At 45.1% G+C, this 18,061-nt stretch overlaps 1 protein-coding gene across 1 annotated transcript in view; it reads left to right on the top strand.

Annotated features, from left to right (window-relative positions):
- LOC138675589 (lateral signaling target protein 2 homolog) overlaps window positions 1–13,285 on the top strand; it is a 47,395-nt gene extending 34,110 nt beyond the window's left edge. Inside the window, exons 7-13 of the mRNA XM_069763956.1 lie at window positions 261–362; window positions 2,745–3,131; window positions 4,161–4,240; window positions 4,315–4,416; window positions 10,839–10,916; window positions 12,163–12,266; window positions 12,362–13,285. Coding sequence (XP_069620057.1) covers window positions 261–362; window positions 2,745–3,131; window positions 4,161–4,240; window positions 4,315–4,416; window positions 10,839–10,916; window positions 12,163–12,266; window positions 12,362–12,505 — 997 coding nt within the window. The 3' untranslated portion in view covers window positions 12,506–13,285. The remainder of the gene's footprint in view (window positions 1–260; window positions 363–2,744; window positions 3,132–4,160; window positions 4,241–4,314; window positions 4,417–10,838; window positions 10,917–12,162; window positions 12,267–12,361) is intronic.
- The last annotated feature ends 4,776 nt before the right edge of the window (window positions 13,286–18,061 follow it).

The following is an 18,061-nucleotide window of genomic DNA, read 5'->3' as shown; positions in this document are numbered from 1 at the left end:
TGGTGTGTTTTTTTTTTTTTTTTTTGTTTTGTCTTGTTTTTTTACTCCCCCTGGTGAGCGTGTGGAGGATCTTTTGTGGAATAAGCGGGTAGGGGTGGATTTTTGTATGAATGAATGTGCAAGAAAATATTCGAGCAAAATCTTCTCAGGCATCCAGAACATACAGGTGTAGATAAATTATTTTATTTGTGTACATTTTTCTTTTTTTTTTGTTTTGCTTGTATTATTGGGTCTTTTTGTAAAAATATTATCTCTTACAGCGGGCTTCTTATATTTCCTGATGGACCATTGAACTTGGAGAAACAGCCAGAAGAAATGTGTGAACTTTTCAGTCCATTTTATGGCCTGCTGAAGAAAATAAGGTCAGTGACAATCAGAACATGTGTGTAATCTCATGTTTGCACAGTCTTGCAGTTGCTTTGACATTGGTTCCCTGTCTATAAAACATTGAACTTGCTTCAAATGAATATTTGACGTACTCATTTGGAAAGCAAAATATTGATAATCAAATCTATATCTTTTCTGGCCACTAGACTGCCAAATTCCTGATATACAGATTTACTAAATATACAGTGGGGAAAATACCTATTTAATTTGCAAGTTTCCCACCTACAAAGATTGGGGATATCTGTAATTTTTAGTGTAGGTACACTTCACCTGCGAGACAACTTAAAAAGGAAAAAAACAGAAAATCACATTATTTAAAAACCAGACAATTAAATTTAATTGTCATAAGTATTTGATCACCTACCAACGAGCACGAGTTCTGGCTCTCTCAGACCTGTTAGTTTTACTTTAAGAAACCCTCCTACTTCTGCGCTCATTACCTGGCTGAACTAGTTACTTGTATATAAGACACTTGTCCACACACTCAATCACATTCCAACCTCTCCACCTTGGAGAAGACCAAAGAATGGTCAAGCGACACCAGGAGCAAAATAGACCTGCTCAAGGTTGGGATGAACTACAGGAAAATGGGTAAGCAGCTTGGTGAGAAGGCAACAACTATTGGCACAAATGTTTAGAAAAAAAAAGAAACACAAGATGACTGTCCGTAGAAGCGCAGCAGCGTGAAACGGCCGTCGTCTCGTGACACCCACGTTCTCCTGTGAGACCTTGCTATACATTTTATGCCGCAATAAAGATTGAACATTTCTTCTGGATGGTGAGTGCTCCTTTCTACTTCTACTTCGTTGTACTGAAGATGACTGTCAATCTTCCTTGGTCAGGGGCTCCATGCAAGATCTCTCCTTGTCAGGCAAGGATGATTCTGAAAAAATATCAGGAATCGGCCCAGAACGACATGGGATGACCTGGTCAATGACCTGAAGAGAGCTGGGACCACAGTCTCAAACATTACCATTAGTAACTGTACGCGATCATGGACTAAAATCCTGCAGGGCATGTAAGGTCCCCCTGCTCATGCCAGCACATGTCCAGGACCGTTTGAAGTTTGCCAGTGACCATCTGGTTGATCCATAGGAGGCATTGGAGAAGGTCAAGTGGTCAGATGAGACCAAAATAGGACTTTTTGGTATCAACTCCACTTGCCGTGTTTGGAGGAAGGTTGAGTCCAACCCCAGGTACACAGTCCTAACCATGAAGGATGGCGGGAGAAACATCATACTTTGGTGGTTCTTTTCTGCAAAGGGGACAGGACGACTGCACCGTATTGAAGGGAGGATAAATGGGGTGATGTATCGCAAGATTTAAGCAAAAAAACCTCCTTCCCTCACTAAGAGCATTTGTAGAGGGGTCGTGGCTGTGTTTTCCAGCATGACAATGACCCAAAACACACATCCAGGGCAACTAAGGAATGGCTCTGTAAGAAGCATTTCCAAGTCCTGGAGTGGCTTCGCTAGTCTCCAGACCTGAACCCAATAGAAAATATTTGGAGGGAGCTGAAACTCAATATTGTCCAGCGACAGCCCCCAAACCTGAAATATCTGGAGAAGATTTGTATGGAGGAGTGGGCCAAAATCCCTGCTGCAGTGTGTGCAAACTTGGTCAAGAACTACAGGAGATGTCTGAATTTCTGTAAGTGCAAACAAAGGTTTCTGTACCAGATATTAAGTTCTGTTTATTGTATCAAATACTTCTTTCATGCAATAACATGCAAACTATTTAAAAATCATACAATGTGATTTTCGTTTTTCTTTTTTTTTTTTTTTTTTTTTTTTTTTAGATTCTGTCTCACAGTTGAAATAAACTTAAAATAAAAATGACAGACCTCTCCATTCTTTGTAGGTGGGAAAACTTGCAAAATTGGCAGTGTATCAAATACTTAGCTTTACCATGTTAAAAATGTACCCCCCTAGGCCCCCTTCAATATGTTTATCTCAGGCCGTCATTGCCCTACTTTAAACTGACACAGGATAAAACCCCTGAAATGACAGTCTCTTGGGGAAGACTTTGATTTTGCTAAATAACCTTTTAAAGGGGTTGCCCACTATTAGGACAACCCCTTCTAACTAAATGAAGGGCTGTGAGACTGCAAGTATTCAAATTGCGTATACACAATCAGAATCTGGCAAGCTTCAGTGCTTTCTGAGGATTTCCACAGCATTTGATGGGACGGCTCATGGATGAGCACGTGACTAGACCTGTCAATTAAAGGGGTTTTTAACACTTGTTGTGTAGGAGATTGAATTTTTTTGTCACATAATATTTGCACGGGATTTATGGTGTAAATGTGTTCTATTGTTACTCTGGCTGATCTTTTAAAATTAACTGTTTTCGATCAGGGAACTACTCTGCGTACTGACAGAGGATGAACTATTATCCCTTGAGAGAGCATTGAGCTCTTCCTCTGAAGATCCTGCCAAGTGCCTGTCCTCTACTGTGCCAACGTCAACCGAATCAAGTTCTGCAGACTACAGTGACCAATATGTGAACACCAAGCTCTCGTCTACTAGTGAACAGACATTCCAAAATGTGTCCTGGCCAAACTTTCCACGTGGTAACATTGGCGCATGTAACGGTACCGTCACCAAGGCATACTACCAATGTGGTCAGCAAGGTATTGTGGCGGTGGACACTGAATACATAAGAAGCCAAGATGTCAAAGTACAAAATGGTACACGAAGACCTGGAGAAATTCTCCGTACTGTGCACGTCCGATGTTCTGTTAGGTAAATGTATACATAAACCACCATCTAGGCTTTGACTTAAGGCTTTACTGATCCAGTGTTGTCTTTATGAAATATCTCCTCAATAGAGCATACGTTTGAGGAAAGTGAGCAATAGGTGGACCAGTAGCCTATCGATTGCATGGTAGCATCACACTTCATAGAATTATTTGCAGTCTTAATTTCAACTGCATTGAGTTGTGGTGTATTTTTTCCCCTTGTAAAGTGTGTGAAATATAATCTAAAATCTGTTTTTGTTTTTTTTATTTGTAAATTATTAATCAGTCCCTCATTCTTTTTATACAAACCCTTTGTCCTCACCACATCTGTATAATCTTTGGTTCCACTTACTAATTGTTACAGGTTCTCCTCCTGGACGTGTTGGTGCAGTTTCCCACAGACTGCACAGCCGTCCTGTAACTACAGCTGGTGCTGGCGGAGAAGCCTGCTGCCAGACTTGTCCATTATTCTCCTTTTGGATTTAGTTCAGAATGATACCCAGGGTTCTGTCCACGGGCCGTGGAGACAAAAAATGTGTATATAGATTATACACAAAATGTAAAGGTTAATGGCAATAAGACTACAATACAAAGGATAGCCACCAGATGGCAGAATACTGCCAAGGAGTAATAACAGGACTTTATAGGGACATTTATGTCCACAAAGTTAATTACCATGCAATTCTGTGAGTTTGATATATAGATTTATTGTGTGAATTGCATTGCTCCAAAATCAGCAGTGAAAAATTAAGAACACCCTCCCCCCCCCCCCCCCAAAAAAAAAAAACACTGGCATCACCTCAGGACCCGGACGTGCGTTTCGACTCTTGGTACTTCATCTAGGTGTAAGGCTTCCAAAGAAAAGCCGAGGATGGTTAACCCATTTGTTAAAATACAGAAGCCGACTCCTTTAATGCAGACAAGATAGAATTAACTTTTCTGTAGTAAATACAGAGATTCTAATTTCATTCAAAGAGTGGAGCCGCGAATATACTGAAAGTGAAAGGGTTTAAATGATTGGTTTATATTGTAGGGGATCGAAGCTCAGTGAAGTGCGCTCACGCTACCGCAGTGACAGTGATATGCTCCATCGGCTGTTTGTATGTATTGCAGGTGAGTCTTCTGACACTTGCTCACACCAATCTCCATTCTTGTATTTGGCTTGATTGTACTGCTCTGTCTTGCAGGCGTTGCTGATCAACTGCAGACTAACTTTGCAAGTGACTTGCGTGTTATTCTGAAAACTGTGTTTGAGGCTGTGAGCTCCAGGCAGCAGGCCGATCCACAAGGTAAGACTGCGGATTATGTACCTTACGTCTGCTATGTACTGGAACTGTCCACTACTATATTGATTAGACATCAATAGGTTCTCTATTTGAGAAGTCGAGACCAACACCTAGCTCTCACCAATCACTTCAGAGCTGATATTCTGTGGAGGACCATTGGGAGAGCATGATATTCTATGCAGGACCATGGGGAGAGCATGATATTCTATGCCGGACCATGGGGAGAGCATGATATTCTATGGCGGACCACGGGGAGTGCATGATATTCTATGGAGGACCATGTGGAGAGCATGATATTCTATGTAGGACCACGGGGAGTGTATGATGCTCTATGGAGGACAATGTGGAGTGCATGATATTCTATGGAGGACCACGGGGAGTGCATGATATTCTATGGAGGACCACGGGGAGTGCATGATATTCTATGGAGGACCACGGGGAGTGCATGATATTCTATGGAGGACCACGGGGAGTGCATGATATTCTATGGAGGACCACGGGGAGTGCATGATATTCTATGGAGGACCACGGGGAGTGCATGATATTCTATGGAGGACCACGGGGAGTGCATGATATTCTATGGAGGACCACGGGGAGTGCATGATATTCTATGGAGGACCACGGGGAGTGCATGATATTCTATGGAGGACCACGGGGAGTGCATGATATTCTATGGAGGACCACGGGGAGTGCATGATATTCTATGGAGGACCACGGGGAGTGCATGATATTCTATGGAGGACCACGGGGAGTGCATGATATTCTATGGAGGACCACGGGGAGTGCATGATATTCTATGGAGGACCACGGGGAGTGCATGATATTCTATGGAGGACCACGGGGAGTGCATGATATTCTATGGAGGACCACGGGGAGTGCATGATATTCTATGGAGGACCACGGGGAGTGCATGATATTCTATGGAGGACCACGGGGAGTGCATGATATTCTATGGAGGACCACGGGGAGTGCATGATGCTCTATGGAGGACAATGTGGAGTGCATGATGCTCTATGGAGGACCACGGTGAGTGCATGATATTCTATGGAGGACCACGGGGAGTGCATGATATTCTATGGAGGACCACGGGGAGTGCATGATATTCTATGGAGGACAATGTGGAGAGCATGATATTCTATGGAGGACCATGTGGAGAGCATGATATTCTATGGAGGATCACGGGGAGTGCATGATACTCTATGGAGGATCACGGAGTGCATGATGCTGTATGTAGGCCCTTATATTGTATGGAGGGCTAGTGCTAGCCATTCTACTGCATGGAGGGCTGTGTGAGGTTAAAATTGTGGATCATACGGTGTTGGGGTCATCATACTTTGCCTTGGGACTTGGTTGGTTGGGGTACAGTAGGGTCATTTATACTGTACATGTGGAGGAATTCACCATGTGGGTATCATACCATGTTTGGGGGCCCTTATGTTGGCATAGTACTTTATGGGAGCACTCAGAGATATCTAGGACATCAGCAGGAGTAAAATTACTTTGTAAAAGCTGCAAAGTTGTGAGATAAGCTCTTCTGTGACCCTGACAAATATTTACTTTTTTGAGTAAGAGGGCAATTAGAAATCATGGGGCCCCAAAGCAGAAGTTCTATGTACACCCCTGGTCATAAGCATTGTAGTATTTGACTAGTATTTGACATCCCTTTTAACCCCCTGTTGTGAATTCTGTTATCGAACTTCCTCCTGTGGTCATGAATGTTACTTCGGCGAGTTCTGTCCATGGACTCCCTCTGGTGGCTGTGAGTGGAGCTGCTGCCTCTGAGGTTCCTTCCACAGGTGATGGTTTATTCGGTGGCTGGCTGCTCTATTTTACATGTTCTTGTACTGGTTCAGTTCGCTCTTGGATCTTTCTGGTGACCGGTCTACTCCAGCAGAAGCTAAGTCCCTGCTAGTTAATTATTTGTTCATTGTTTTCTTGTCCAGCTTGCTATAATGATTTTGCCTTGCTAGCTGGAAGCTCTGGGATGCAGAGTGGTCTTTTTGCACACTCTGCGTGGTCTTTTGTAGTTTTTTGTGCTGACCGCAAAGATACCTTTCCTATCCTCTGTCTGTATAGTAAGTCGGGCCTCCCTTTGCTGTAATCTGTTTCATTTCTGTGTTTGTGACTTCATCTTGGGTAACGTTCACACTAGCGTTATGCTAGTGTGCGTCGGGTTAGCGTCGGGCGACGCAGCGGCGTCGCACGCGTCATGCGCCCCTATACTTAACATGGGGGACGCATGCGTTTTTGTTAGTTGCGTTGTGCGACGCATGCGTCTTTTTTTGCCGCAAGCGTCAGACCAAGAAAACGCAACAAGTTGCATTTTTCTTGCGTCCGATTTTCGGCAAAAAACGACGCATGCGTCGCAAAACGCAGCGTTTTTGCGTGCGTTGGGCGTTGCGTCACCGACGCAGCGGCGCACAACGCTAGTGTGAACGTAGCCTTAACTCACAGTCAATATATGTGGGGGGCTGCCTTTTCCTTTGGGGAATTTCTCTGAGGCAAGGTAGGCTTTATTTTCTATTTCTAGGGCTAGTTAGCTCTTAGGCTGTGAAGAGGCGTCTAGGCCTAGTTAGGTACGCTCCACGGCTATTTCTAGTGTGTGTGATAGGATTAGGGGTTTCGGTCAGCAGAGTTCCCACTTCCCAGAGCTTGTCCTGTGAGAGTTTAACCATCAGGTCGTTCCGGGTGCTCCTAACCACCAGGTCCATAACAACCCCCATCCCAACATCCTCTGTACATGTGCAGTGAAAAGTGTGTTCCTGCAAACATTCACACCATGATTTTCTGGCTCTCATTTTAGAGCTGCCAAAATCTGCAGGTGACTGCTGTAAATTGAAGCTGACATCCTGCTTTAATCGATACAATCTATGCTTGTACTGATCATGGCTGTTTTAACATCTCCTGCTTATTTGGCAGAAGGGGCTCCTTCTTTATTCCCATCATCACACTACAATTGCTTGGTGCCTGTTGATTGCCATGATGAACCCAAGCCAAGTAGTGGCCTCTTGGTAAAACAGGTATAATGGCCTGTTGGTAAGATGCTGCCATCACCATGTTTGATGCTGGGGATGGTGTTTTCAGGGTCATGTGCAGTTAGATTTCTGCTACACATACCATTTTGCATTTGGCCAAAACAAATACTCTACTTTGATCTTGTCTTACCAGTACACTTTCTTCGACGTGCTAGCTGTGTCCTCTACGTGGACTTATTATGGTTTTCAGAATGGATTTCTTCTTGCCATTCTTCTATAAAGACCAGATTTGTGGATTATACAGCTAATAGTTGTCCTGAGCGCATTCAACTAATATACAGTCTGTTAAGGAACACAAATTTCCATAATCAGACACCTGTATCCCCCACAATCATTAGTTTGTATTTCATTAGCATTTATAATGCCATGAATCCCATGATGCTTAATCTCGATTCCTTGTCCCAATGGACATCCCTGTCTATTGCCCCCTGTAGTTTAAGGGTACCGTCACACAGTGGCATTTTGATCGCTACGACGGCACGATCCGTGACGCTCCAGCATCGTAACAATATCGCTCCAGCGTCGTAGACTGCAGTCACACTTTACAATGTACGACGCTGGAGCGATAATTTCATGACGTATGTGCGATGTAGAAGCCGTTGGTTACTATGCGCACATCGTATACAATATCGTGCACACCTTTGTTACACCATGCGATCATGCCGCCACAGCCAGACACTAGACGACGAAAGAAAGTTTCAAACGATCTGCTACGACGTACGATTCTCAGCGGGGTCCCTGATCGCAGGAGCGTGTTAGACACAGTGAGATCGCTGGAATGTCACAAATCGTGCCGTCATAGCGATCAAAATGCCACTGTGTGACGGTACCCTTAGTCTCAAGAGTTGGCCTTTCACTCAAATTTTAGTGACTGTGGAGTGCGATAACAGGCGGATTAAAGCAATGTAGTAAGGACCAAAGCGTTTCTTCTTTTTTTTTTTTTTTTAACTGCCCACGGGTAACTTCATTCTACAATGTCAAAAGTCTTGGCAGCTACCAAGGATTTACCTGCCCTTGTGCTATCTTCTTTGAGCTCATTTGGAGGTTGAGGAATAGACGTCTTAGATTTATGATGGTAGATGCATTTGGCATAAATCCAGACTGATCCTAGTGTACTAGTTCTCTAACTTTATTCACTCTATTGGCTGAAACCTTAGCTAGTAGTTTAATATCCACTGGGAGTAGAGGGCTTGGCTTATATAAGTTAGGTTTTCATGTATCTTTGACATATCCTGGGCTTTAGTATTAAAACTATTATGGCTTCATTTGTAGAATCTGATAGGTCTTACCTGTTTAATGGAAAGTGATCATTGATGAACCATCTTTATGATGGGTCATCAATAACTGATCGGTGGGCGGGGGGAGTGTGACATCCTCTAGCCCCACTGATCATCTGGTTTAGGTGCCACCTATGACCGGAACTTAGTTACAGAGCAGCTCTATTCACTGATGGTATCCGTGGCCGGGTACTGCGCATCTGCCCTCTATCCAAATCAATAAGGGACTTATGTGCAGTACCCGACTACAGCCATGATCAGTAGACTGAGCAAGTCCCGGCACCTGGGACAGCTGAGCATGGTGCTGCAGGGAGTCGCGCCCTCACCGATCAGACATTGATGACCTTTTCTTGGGATAGGTAATCAATGTTAAAGTCGGTAACAATCTCTTCAAAACTACAGTTACTCTTCAAAGAAAATTCAGAAACCTTTTGTATACTATGCTGTATAGCATATCAAATTACAGACTGCTCAGAGATATGTATGTATTCAAAACACACCTGGTAAAGCTGATTTTCCAATTTGAAGAGGCTGATGTGTCTGGTCACATGCTACCTTTACTACCACTTGAAGCGCACACACACACACACACACACACACACACACACACACACACACACACACACACACACACACACACACACACACCTACCTACCTTTTGGCATATTATCAATTAGATTTTTAATGGTTGTCTTGGGGAATGTTCTGCCATGCTGAATGTACTTGGCATGCAAATCATTAAGATCCGCTACTGGCAGCTCCCATTACAGTTGTCAACAAGTGAAATCCCAGATGTGCTCGATGGCAGGAGAGTTTGGATGTGCTGCAGGGAGTGATCCCAGTCCTTTTTCCAGCACATGACAGCTAATTATTAGAATTTTTGTCCCATTTTTCCAGTGTACAATATGGTAAAATCAATGGTGCCATTCAAAAGTGCAATTTGTCCCACAAAAAAACAAGCCCTCACATGGCCACATTGCCGGAAAAATAAAAAATGTATGGCTCTGGGAAGAAGGGGAGCAAAAATTGGGAATGCAAAAATGGAAATACCTCTGATTGTGAAGGTGTTAAGCTACACCCAGGCTGCTCCGAGTAGCATAAGCAACATGTGGCCTGGTGCTGTAGTAATGAAAAACTACCCTAGAGCACTTTAAAGAAATGTCCGTACCTGTGCCACATGTTCTATGCTTAATCCATTCTGCACTAAATTTGTAATTACTTGTTACATGCCAAGCCTAAGACAGCAACGTGTCCTACACAATCAAAAGGAGCTTTGCACATAATTGGGCTACAAGCCAGACATCCAGCTACAGATGTTCCATTGATCTCAGACTACCACTCTCAAAGATTATCGTGGTGTAGAACAAGAAGGCAATGGAGGCTGGCATGAAGGTCTATCCTCTTCAGTGATGAGTCTTGCTTTTGTCTTGAATGCAATGATATCTAGGGATTGGTCTGGAGACCACGTGGGCAATAATCATGAAGAGGCCTTGACAAGGTACAGTCAGTGTTCCAGTAGATGTTTTTACCACAACGCAAGTCTGCGTGTTGCTCCTGCTACTATGAGCAGCCAGCATGGCCTTAACCTGCTACCATGGCATATAACATCTCTGCATTTGTCTCCCATTGAGCGCATCTGGGACATCATTGGTCATCAATTGCAAAGGGAGCAGCCAGAGGTTATTCCAGAGATATGTATTAATATTCTAATTCATACCAGCCAAGGCGTCTAAGTGCATTCTGTTCATGGTGCTAATACTAAATGCTGAAATATAATCGAAGTTTTGAAAATGTTTGTATACCATTGACATGTCGTCCATCCTGTGATTCCTTATGCCATGACTTTACCTTCTTGGTGTGGATATTTCAGTGTTAAGGAGTGTAGCACTTGCTAACCTACAATCATGTCCCGATACGTTTCTTTAAAGAATACTCATGATTAATGTGGGACTGCCGTCTTTATGTAGTAAGAGTGGGCAGCACAAGATTGGGCTTGGGATTGTGTTTTTCTTTAGTTCTTCGTTTAATCTTCCATTAATTAGAGCAGATTAGTGTAGTGATTAATTTATATGTACATGGGCTTAATGGTAATTGTCCAATCTTATCTTACAGAAACGGCTGAAAATTCCTTTAGTCTACCAGACTGTTCTGCTTGCCAAAGAGAACATGAGGTTGGGGAAAGGGCCATTGGTAAGTTAATATCGTGAGAGGATTGGAAAAAGTCAGTATTGCTACAGGAAACTCTTAAGGTTGATTCACGAAGGTGTTTCTGCCATTACTCTGGCGTAAAAGACCATTGTATTGTGCAAATAAACTTGCGACTTTTGGGGTTGCCAGAGCTGGCCAAAGTGGACAGCGCTGGTGCAGGATGGGCCATGACTGTGTTTCCAAAAAATTCATGGAAAGTTGTGGCATCCCTAACTGGAGTAACATTTATGGCGAGTGTGAGGAGCACCTATTAATGAAGTGGGAGCATCTTACTCCTGCATGTCCATTTAAGACTGACGTACATCATGCAAGTATTACTAAATCTGGCTCTTACTGTCTATAAAATTGTATACTACTACTACCCTCACCTGGTCCCCGCCAATACGCTGCTCCACTGTGGTGTACTGACCTGGTGATGTCTAGCGCCTGCTGACCAGAGACTGTTGCACAATCTGAATGACCAAACAGGGAACGATATATTTTTTTGTGATGGGTTGACTCACTCAGCTGCTTTCCAAGGTAGACAATGCTTCTTGTGGTAAATCACCTGCTGGTTTATTGTGGAACAGCATAAACAGGTTTCAGCAAAGTAAAGAGAGCCTTTCTGGCATAACAACAAACCCAAAAGATAAAGTATAGCAAAGTCCATCTGTCTGAAGGATTCGCCAGCACAGACCACCATGTGACTTCAGCTCCATCTGGAGCCACCGTTTGGAGTCTTTGCTCTCCAAACCACACCACCCCGACTGCCTCTCAAGTCCAGCTATTTAAACCCAGACCATGTGACTGATCACATGACTGCGACATCACACAGGTCCTGTCAGCACATGGCTATGCCGACTGCAGGTGGAGATAAGGTGGACATCATTCCACCCACCCTATAGATGTCCACATAAAACCAGCCCATGTAAGCAACTTTAGCTTTATCTTGTAGTGTGCTAGAGGAAAATACTCTGGTTTCACATCACTGACGCCATTGTGCGCAGTGACGCATCTCCCCTGGAAAACCCATTTTTAACATATGGAAAGGCTATTGATCTCTTAAACAAAATCTGGAAACTATATGAAAAAAATAGTGGGTTTGGCTGCTGTAGTTAATGGTGCTCACAGTCAAACTGAATTATTATATACAATATAGTATGTTCCCATTTTCTCTGTATTGTGCTGTTGGTACTAAGGAATGTATGATACTTGCTTTACTTACTTTTTTTTTTTTTTTTGTGCCTAGACCCTCCAGAATGGGTTCCGGACAATGCCAGTACCCAATGCATGAGTTGCTGTGCACCGTTCACTTTATTGCGGAGACGGCATCACTGTCGAAGTTGTGGAAAGGTAGTGAATTTGATGCCACCCTGATTGATTTACGTTGACATTTGCCGTATAGTCTGTACAGCTGAATTTTAACAATTTTTTTTTTGTCTCCTTAGATTTTCTGTTCCCGCTGCTCCGGGTATACAACTTCTCTTCCTCACGTTCACACTACCCAGTCTGTTCGTGTTTGTTCTCATTGTTACCATGTGCACTGCAGACCTCCCATTCGGCAGAAAGCGGTGAGGGAGATCACCACCTAGCTTGCTACTTATTTGGAAACTGAAGAAGTGGTTTGGAAGCACATTTCATAAGTATACATATTTTCCACAGACCTTTGTGTTTACAGGACAGTGTGAGCAGTGGGCCTCTAGTTACAGGTCGTCAGAAATGGATTCAGGGCCTAATACATACTTCTGCCTCATCTTAGATTCTCAAAAAAGAAACTTTAATAACTTTTGCTCTCAATGTTTTACAGCCTATTTTTAATTTGTGGATCTTTTTACTTTGCTGAGTTGATTACTTTATATTTGTGTGTATATAATGTATCTGTGATTACTTACACTTTTTCTATATTTTATATGTGCTATATCCACTGTGGCTAAATTCTTAGCCCTAAGCTAAGAAAATAAAAAGCGTAGAGAATGGTCATGAAGTCTCCAGCATCCCCTTTTGCTATGTACTAGCTAAAGCACAGTAATTGAGATAATGGCAAATTTAAGCCTATACTGTGGATTAACTGTATATTTTTCTAGTATGTTACATTTTCCTGTTTAATGCTCCACTACTATAGGCAAGAGCTTTCTTATTGTAACACTCAGACTGCTGCAAAGGGTTGTGACTGTTGCGGGGGGAGGGGGTTACACCAAGCAATTGTTTTATATTGGGAGTCCTTTAAAACGATTTTTTTATATATAGTTTGTAACAAAGTAACTTTGTATGTTTTTGTCATTCCTGTAAATTGTATACGACTCAGGGCTGTGGCACAAGGGTGTGCAGGCCGCACCGGATTAATATTATGGCAATAAATTGTTTTATATTTATATACAGTCTTTGTGTTTAATTACCAACATGTATGTGTTCTAAAGGGTATTTTGTACAAAGGTCATTCTGTAAGGAATTCACCTGCAGTCATCAGTACTATGCATGTACCGGCAGGGGTGCAATAGGAAATGAGCCACAACTGATGACAACACTATTTCTGACATGTAATTTATACCTAAAGTATATGTGATAGATGCAATATATAAATTAATAATAAATGCAATAGTCACAAAAATCCCTCTGCTGTTCTGTAGTAGAGGGATTTTGGCATGGTGACATTGTTCTTCCAGTAGATTCCACTGCAGTGTCATGCATGTTACTTATGGATCTTGGGAATTTGCTGCTGGCGAATTTAGTTGTTCCACCCACATGAGCATATAGGGTTTGTGACCTACTCGTCTATCTTTCTGGCACAGTCTGTGAAGTCCTACCCTTATATTTCATGGTTGCCACTGACACAGGGAGGCCAAGATGCCGTCTTTGCGGTGCCTGTGCCACCAGATCTGTAAAGCACTAGGGTATATGATGGTGCTATGTAGGTATTTACAGCAAGAAGAATTGACATATTGTGGACTCCCTAACCGCACCTCAGGTCAATTTATTCTGCGCAATAAAGAAATGCACGGTGGGCCCAAGATTTCCATAAATCCCATCCACTTTGCTGGAACTGTAATCACGCTGCAATTTTTCAGATAGCGAAAATACGCAGCATACAAAATGCACTAGATGCTCATTGGGGGAACTTGACCTAACTTAAGTTTATACCCCTGCTGAGCAGTGTCCAATTAGCCTTTGTCCACAATGCAACTGTTGAATTGTTTTTTTTTTCTGCACAGTTTTGTCACAAAACCTGGAGGGTTTCCTGATCCCAGCAAAGTGAAGGGGAATCCTGAAGTTTCATGCACACGTTGCTTATTTGATTTGCAGATTTAAATCTACAGCATGTCGATTTCAGTTTTTGCTGCAGATTTCACTCAAACTAATGAGGAGGGAAAAAATCTGCTACAAAAAACATTTTGTATTTTGCTCTTGGTTTTTCCTACCATTAGATGCAGAAATTTCTGCACCAATGCTTGAGCACCATACCCTTAGTGATTATTAGCATTGCTGAATGTAATGTACGTTGGGTCTTGCTGAATGGCTCCTGCCCATTCCGCAGACCAATTTGTAACAGCACCCTTTATTTATATCCCCATTGCTTCATGCCATAATGCTGTCAATTGGCCAGCAGCTGCTCTGTAGATATAACCTAGCAGTCTGCAAGGAAGGTCAGATCCCACTATAGCCGTTTTCCTGAAACATGTTAGGCCACCTTCACGCGTCCTATTAGTTCCAGTACTGGTGTGGTCCATGTGAGAGTAGGACACCATCCATGTGGCATACGCATGTCCGTGTATCCAATCAGCATGACAACTACTGGAATAATGACAAAAAACTGACTGGCACATCCAGACTAGTGTGAATAGGTGCATACCAGGAAGAGCTACCTCCATGTACAATATACAAAAAAAGGTTGCACTCTATCATGCTAAGGCATGTCAATGTGAAATATATGAAACATGAATAGCAATGCGGCTTTCTTTATCGCCTCTCATTGGGGGACACAGGAACCATGGGTGTATGCTGCTGCCACTAGGAGGCTGACACTATGCAAATAAAAAAGTTAGCTCCTCCTCTGCAGTGTACACCCCACCGACTGGCATTAAACTCTTCAGTTTAGCTTAGTGTCAGTAGGAGGTGGACACGGGTCTTTCTTTAGACCCTTATCTACCTCAATGTGCGTTGTTTCTTTTCAGGTTTTTTCCGGATGGGATACAGGGTGAACAGTCACACCTGTAGTCCCTCAAGCGGACTATGAGTACGGCGTGTACTGCCACCCCGTATCCTCATAGATCCCTCAGCAGGACCAAGAGCCTGGCACACAAGCGTGCTCAGAAGTCCGGTCCTGGCCCGTCCCCCACCCACTCGCCCACCAGAGCCTGTCGGTCGGAGGAGACGAGGACGTCCATCAGCAGCTCCTATGGACGTCTGATACCTTCTCAAGGTTAGTAGCAGACGACGGGGGATTTTACTAGGTGAGTATTTCTAAAGGGGTTCCCAGGACTCAGCGCGGGTCATCGCTGCATTTGCAGCACTTTCCCCGTTCCCTGCGCGGTGGCTACCTTTCCATGCCCCACTGCGTTCCTCCAGCGGTCGCCGTTCTTCCTTCAGGCCCCGGCCTCCCGGGGCCTGCTTGCGGCACACTCCTGCCTGCAGTTTTTCCTTCAGCGGTCGCTGGCTCCTAATTTAGGCCCCGGCCTTTCCCGGGGCCTACTTGCGGCGTACCAGCTGCCCTCAGCGTTCCCCCCTCAGCGTTCTATGCGGCGGCCTCTCCGGCGGCGCTCACCTCCACAGCCAGCTGGGGCCTACTCCGCCGATTCTTCACCGGCGGCAGCGCTCCCTCCCTTATATGCGGCGGCTGCCGCGCCGCTCTGCCGGGCAGCGTCTGCGCCACGGGGATCTTCCCTCCGGTCACCGGCTCCAAATTTAGGCCCCGGCTTTTCCGGGGCCTACTCCGGCGACTCTTCTCCGGCGGCAGCGCTCTTTCTTTCATGCGGCGGCTTCAGCGCCGCTCTGCCGGGCAGTGTCTTCGCCGCTCTGCCGGGCAGTGTCTGCGCCGCGGGGGTTCTTCTCAGCGGGCATCGGCTTCTAATTTAGGCCCCGGCCTTTCCGGGGCCTACTTCCGGTGCCGCGCTCCGCCCACTTCCTTCTTCATCGGGCGGGCTTTTTTCCCGCCCGACATACTGTGCCTGCTCATCGGCGCCCCCCTGTCTGACTCCGCCCCCTTCCTCCAGGGACAGAGTCTGTGTGTGCTCACCGCTTCTTAGCTGCAGGAGCTCACGCAGCGCGTCCCACACCTTCGCCACTGCATCCTCCGTGGGCACAAAATCTGCACAGAATCCAGCACCTCAGGGCAGGAGTTCTCCTCCGGCAAGTGGGACATCTTCCAGGACGGGTCCGTGAGTAGCTGCACTGCAGACTGACACCCCCTCTGCCCCACTGTCCCCTAACCCACTGGCATCTTCAGAGGTCCTCTCAAAATGTCTACCTCTAAAGGGGGCCGCTCTCGCCCCCCTACTTCTTCTTCTGCCTTAGTGACGTACTTTGCTTGTTCGTCCTGTAACAGCAAACTTCCCTCAGGTCAGTCCTCCCCGCTGTGTCAGTCCTGCAGCAACCCGATTGTTCCCACCGCCCAGGATCCCCCGGCTGTTCCCCCCGAGAGTGATCCCCCCCATCCCAGGATGGGCCGCCTCTCTGTCACAATCGGTGGCCGATTTAACACGGGTATCTCAAACCCTGGTGTCCACGCTGGATCGGTTACCCCTGCAGACCCCGGCCGTAGCCAGCGGGTCACAGGAACCGCCGCCAGAGCTCTCCTTGATAAGCCACAAAAGGTCCAGACAGGAACGTCGGTCTGAGTCCTTTTCGCGCTCCATCTCGCCGCTCGGCCCTCCCCCGCGGTTGGTGTCCCACCGATCCTCCTCCCCTGAGTCAGGCGAGGCATTATCTGATGCGCCTTCGGAGGATACTTCGGAGCTGGATCCTAACCAAATCGCCACCATGAGTGAGACAGTCCAGAACCTCATTGGGGCAATAAACCAAACATGTGGCATCAAGGATCCCTCTACGGAACCCGCAGATCAGGCGGTTTCGTTTAGACGGGCCAAACCACCTTCAAAATTTTTCGCTCCTCATCCTGAATTCGAGGAAATCGTGTCCAGAGAGAGAGAGAACCCCACTAGGCGTTTTCAGAGGGGAAAACGCCTGGGTGTGTTATATCCTTTTCCTCCAGAACTTACCGCCAATTGGACGGCCTCTCCCTCGGTGGACCCCCCTGTTTCCAGGCTGTCCACCAACACGGTGCTTCCTCTGTCCAGCGGAGCATCTTTGAAGGATTCTAACGATAGTTATAGAATCCTTCGCGAAATCTGCTTTTGAAGCGGCTTCAGCGGCTCTATGTCCAGCTTTTGCGTCCACTTGGGCTTCAAAATCCATCTCAAAATGGGCCAAGGATCTACGGCGAGGTATCCTGGATGGGGCGCCTCCCGCGCAATTAGCGGAACTTGCCAACCAGATTTCCCACGCTGGTGAATACCTGGTTTCCGCCTCCCTGGATGTCGCGTCTTGTGCGGCTCAAGCTTCCAGCAATGCCGTTGCCATCCGCCGGACCGTTTGGCTCAAGGCCTGGCAGGCGGACTTGTCCTCCAAAAAGTCCCTCACTAGTCTGCCCTTCCAGGGCTCTCGCCTCTTTGGTTCCCAGCTGGACCAAATAATTAACCCCTTTACCCCCAAGGGTGGTTTGCACGTTAATGACCGGGCCAATTTTTACAATTCTGACCACTGTCCCTTTATGAGGTTATAACTCTGGAACGCTTCAACGGATCCCAGTGAATCTGACATTGTTTTCTCGTGACATATTGTACTTCATGACAATGGTAAAAATTCTTTGATAGTACCTGCGTTTATTTGTGAAAAAAACGGAAATTTGGCGAAAATTATGAAAATTTCGCAATTTTCCAACTTTGAATTTTTATGCAATTAAATCACAGAGATATGTCACACAAAATACTTAATAAGTAACATTTCCCACATGTCTACTTTACATCAGCACAATTTTGGAACCAAAATTTTTTTTTGTTAGGGAGTTATAAGGGTTAAAAGTTGACCAGCAATTTCTCATTTCTACAACACCATTTTTTTTTAGGGACCACATCTCATTTGAAGTCATTTTGAGG

Source organism: Ranitomeya imitator, chromosome 4, assembly GCF_032444005.1.
Source record: "Ranitomeya imitator isolate aRanImi1 chromosome 4, aRanImi1.pri, whole genome shotgun sequence".
Taxonomy (NCBI): Eukaryota; Metazoa; Chordata; class Amphibia; order Anura; family Dendrobatidae; genus Ranitomeya; species Ranitomeya imitator.
This window is presented reverse-complemented; position numbering and strand designations above follow the sequence as displayed.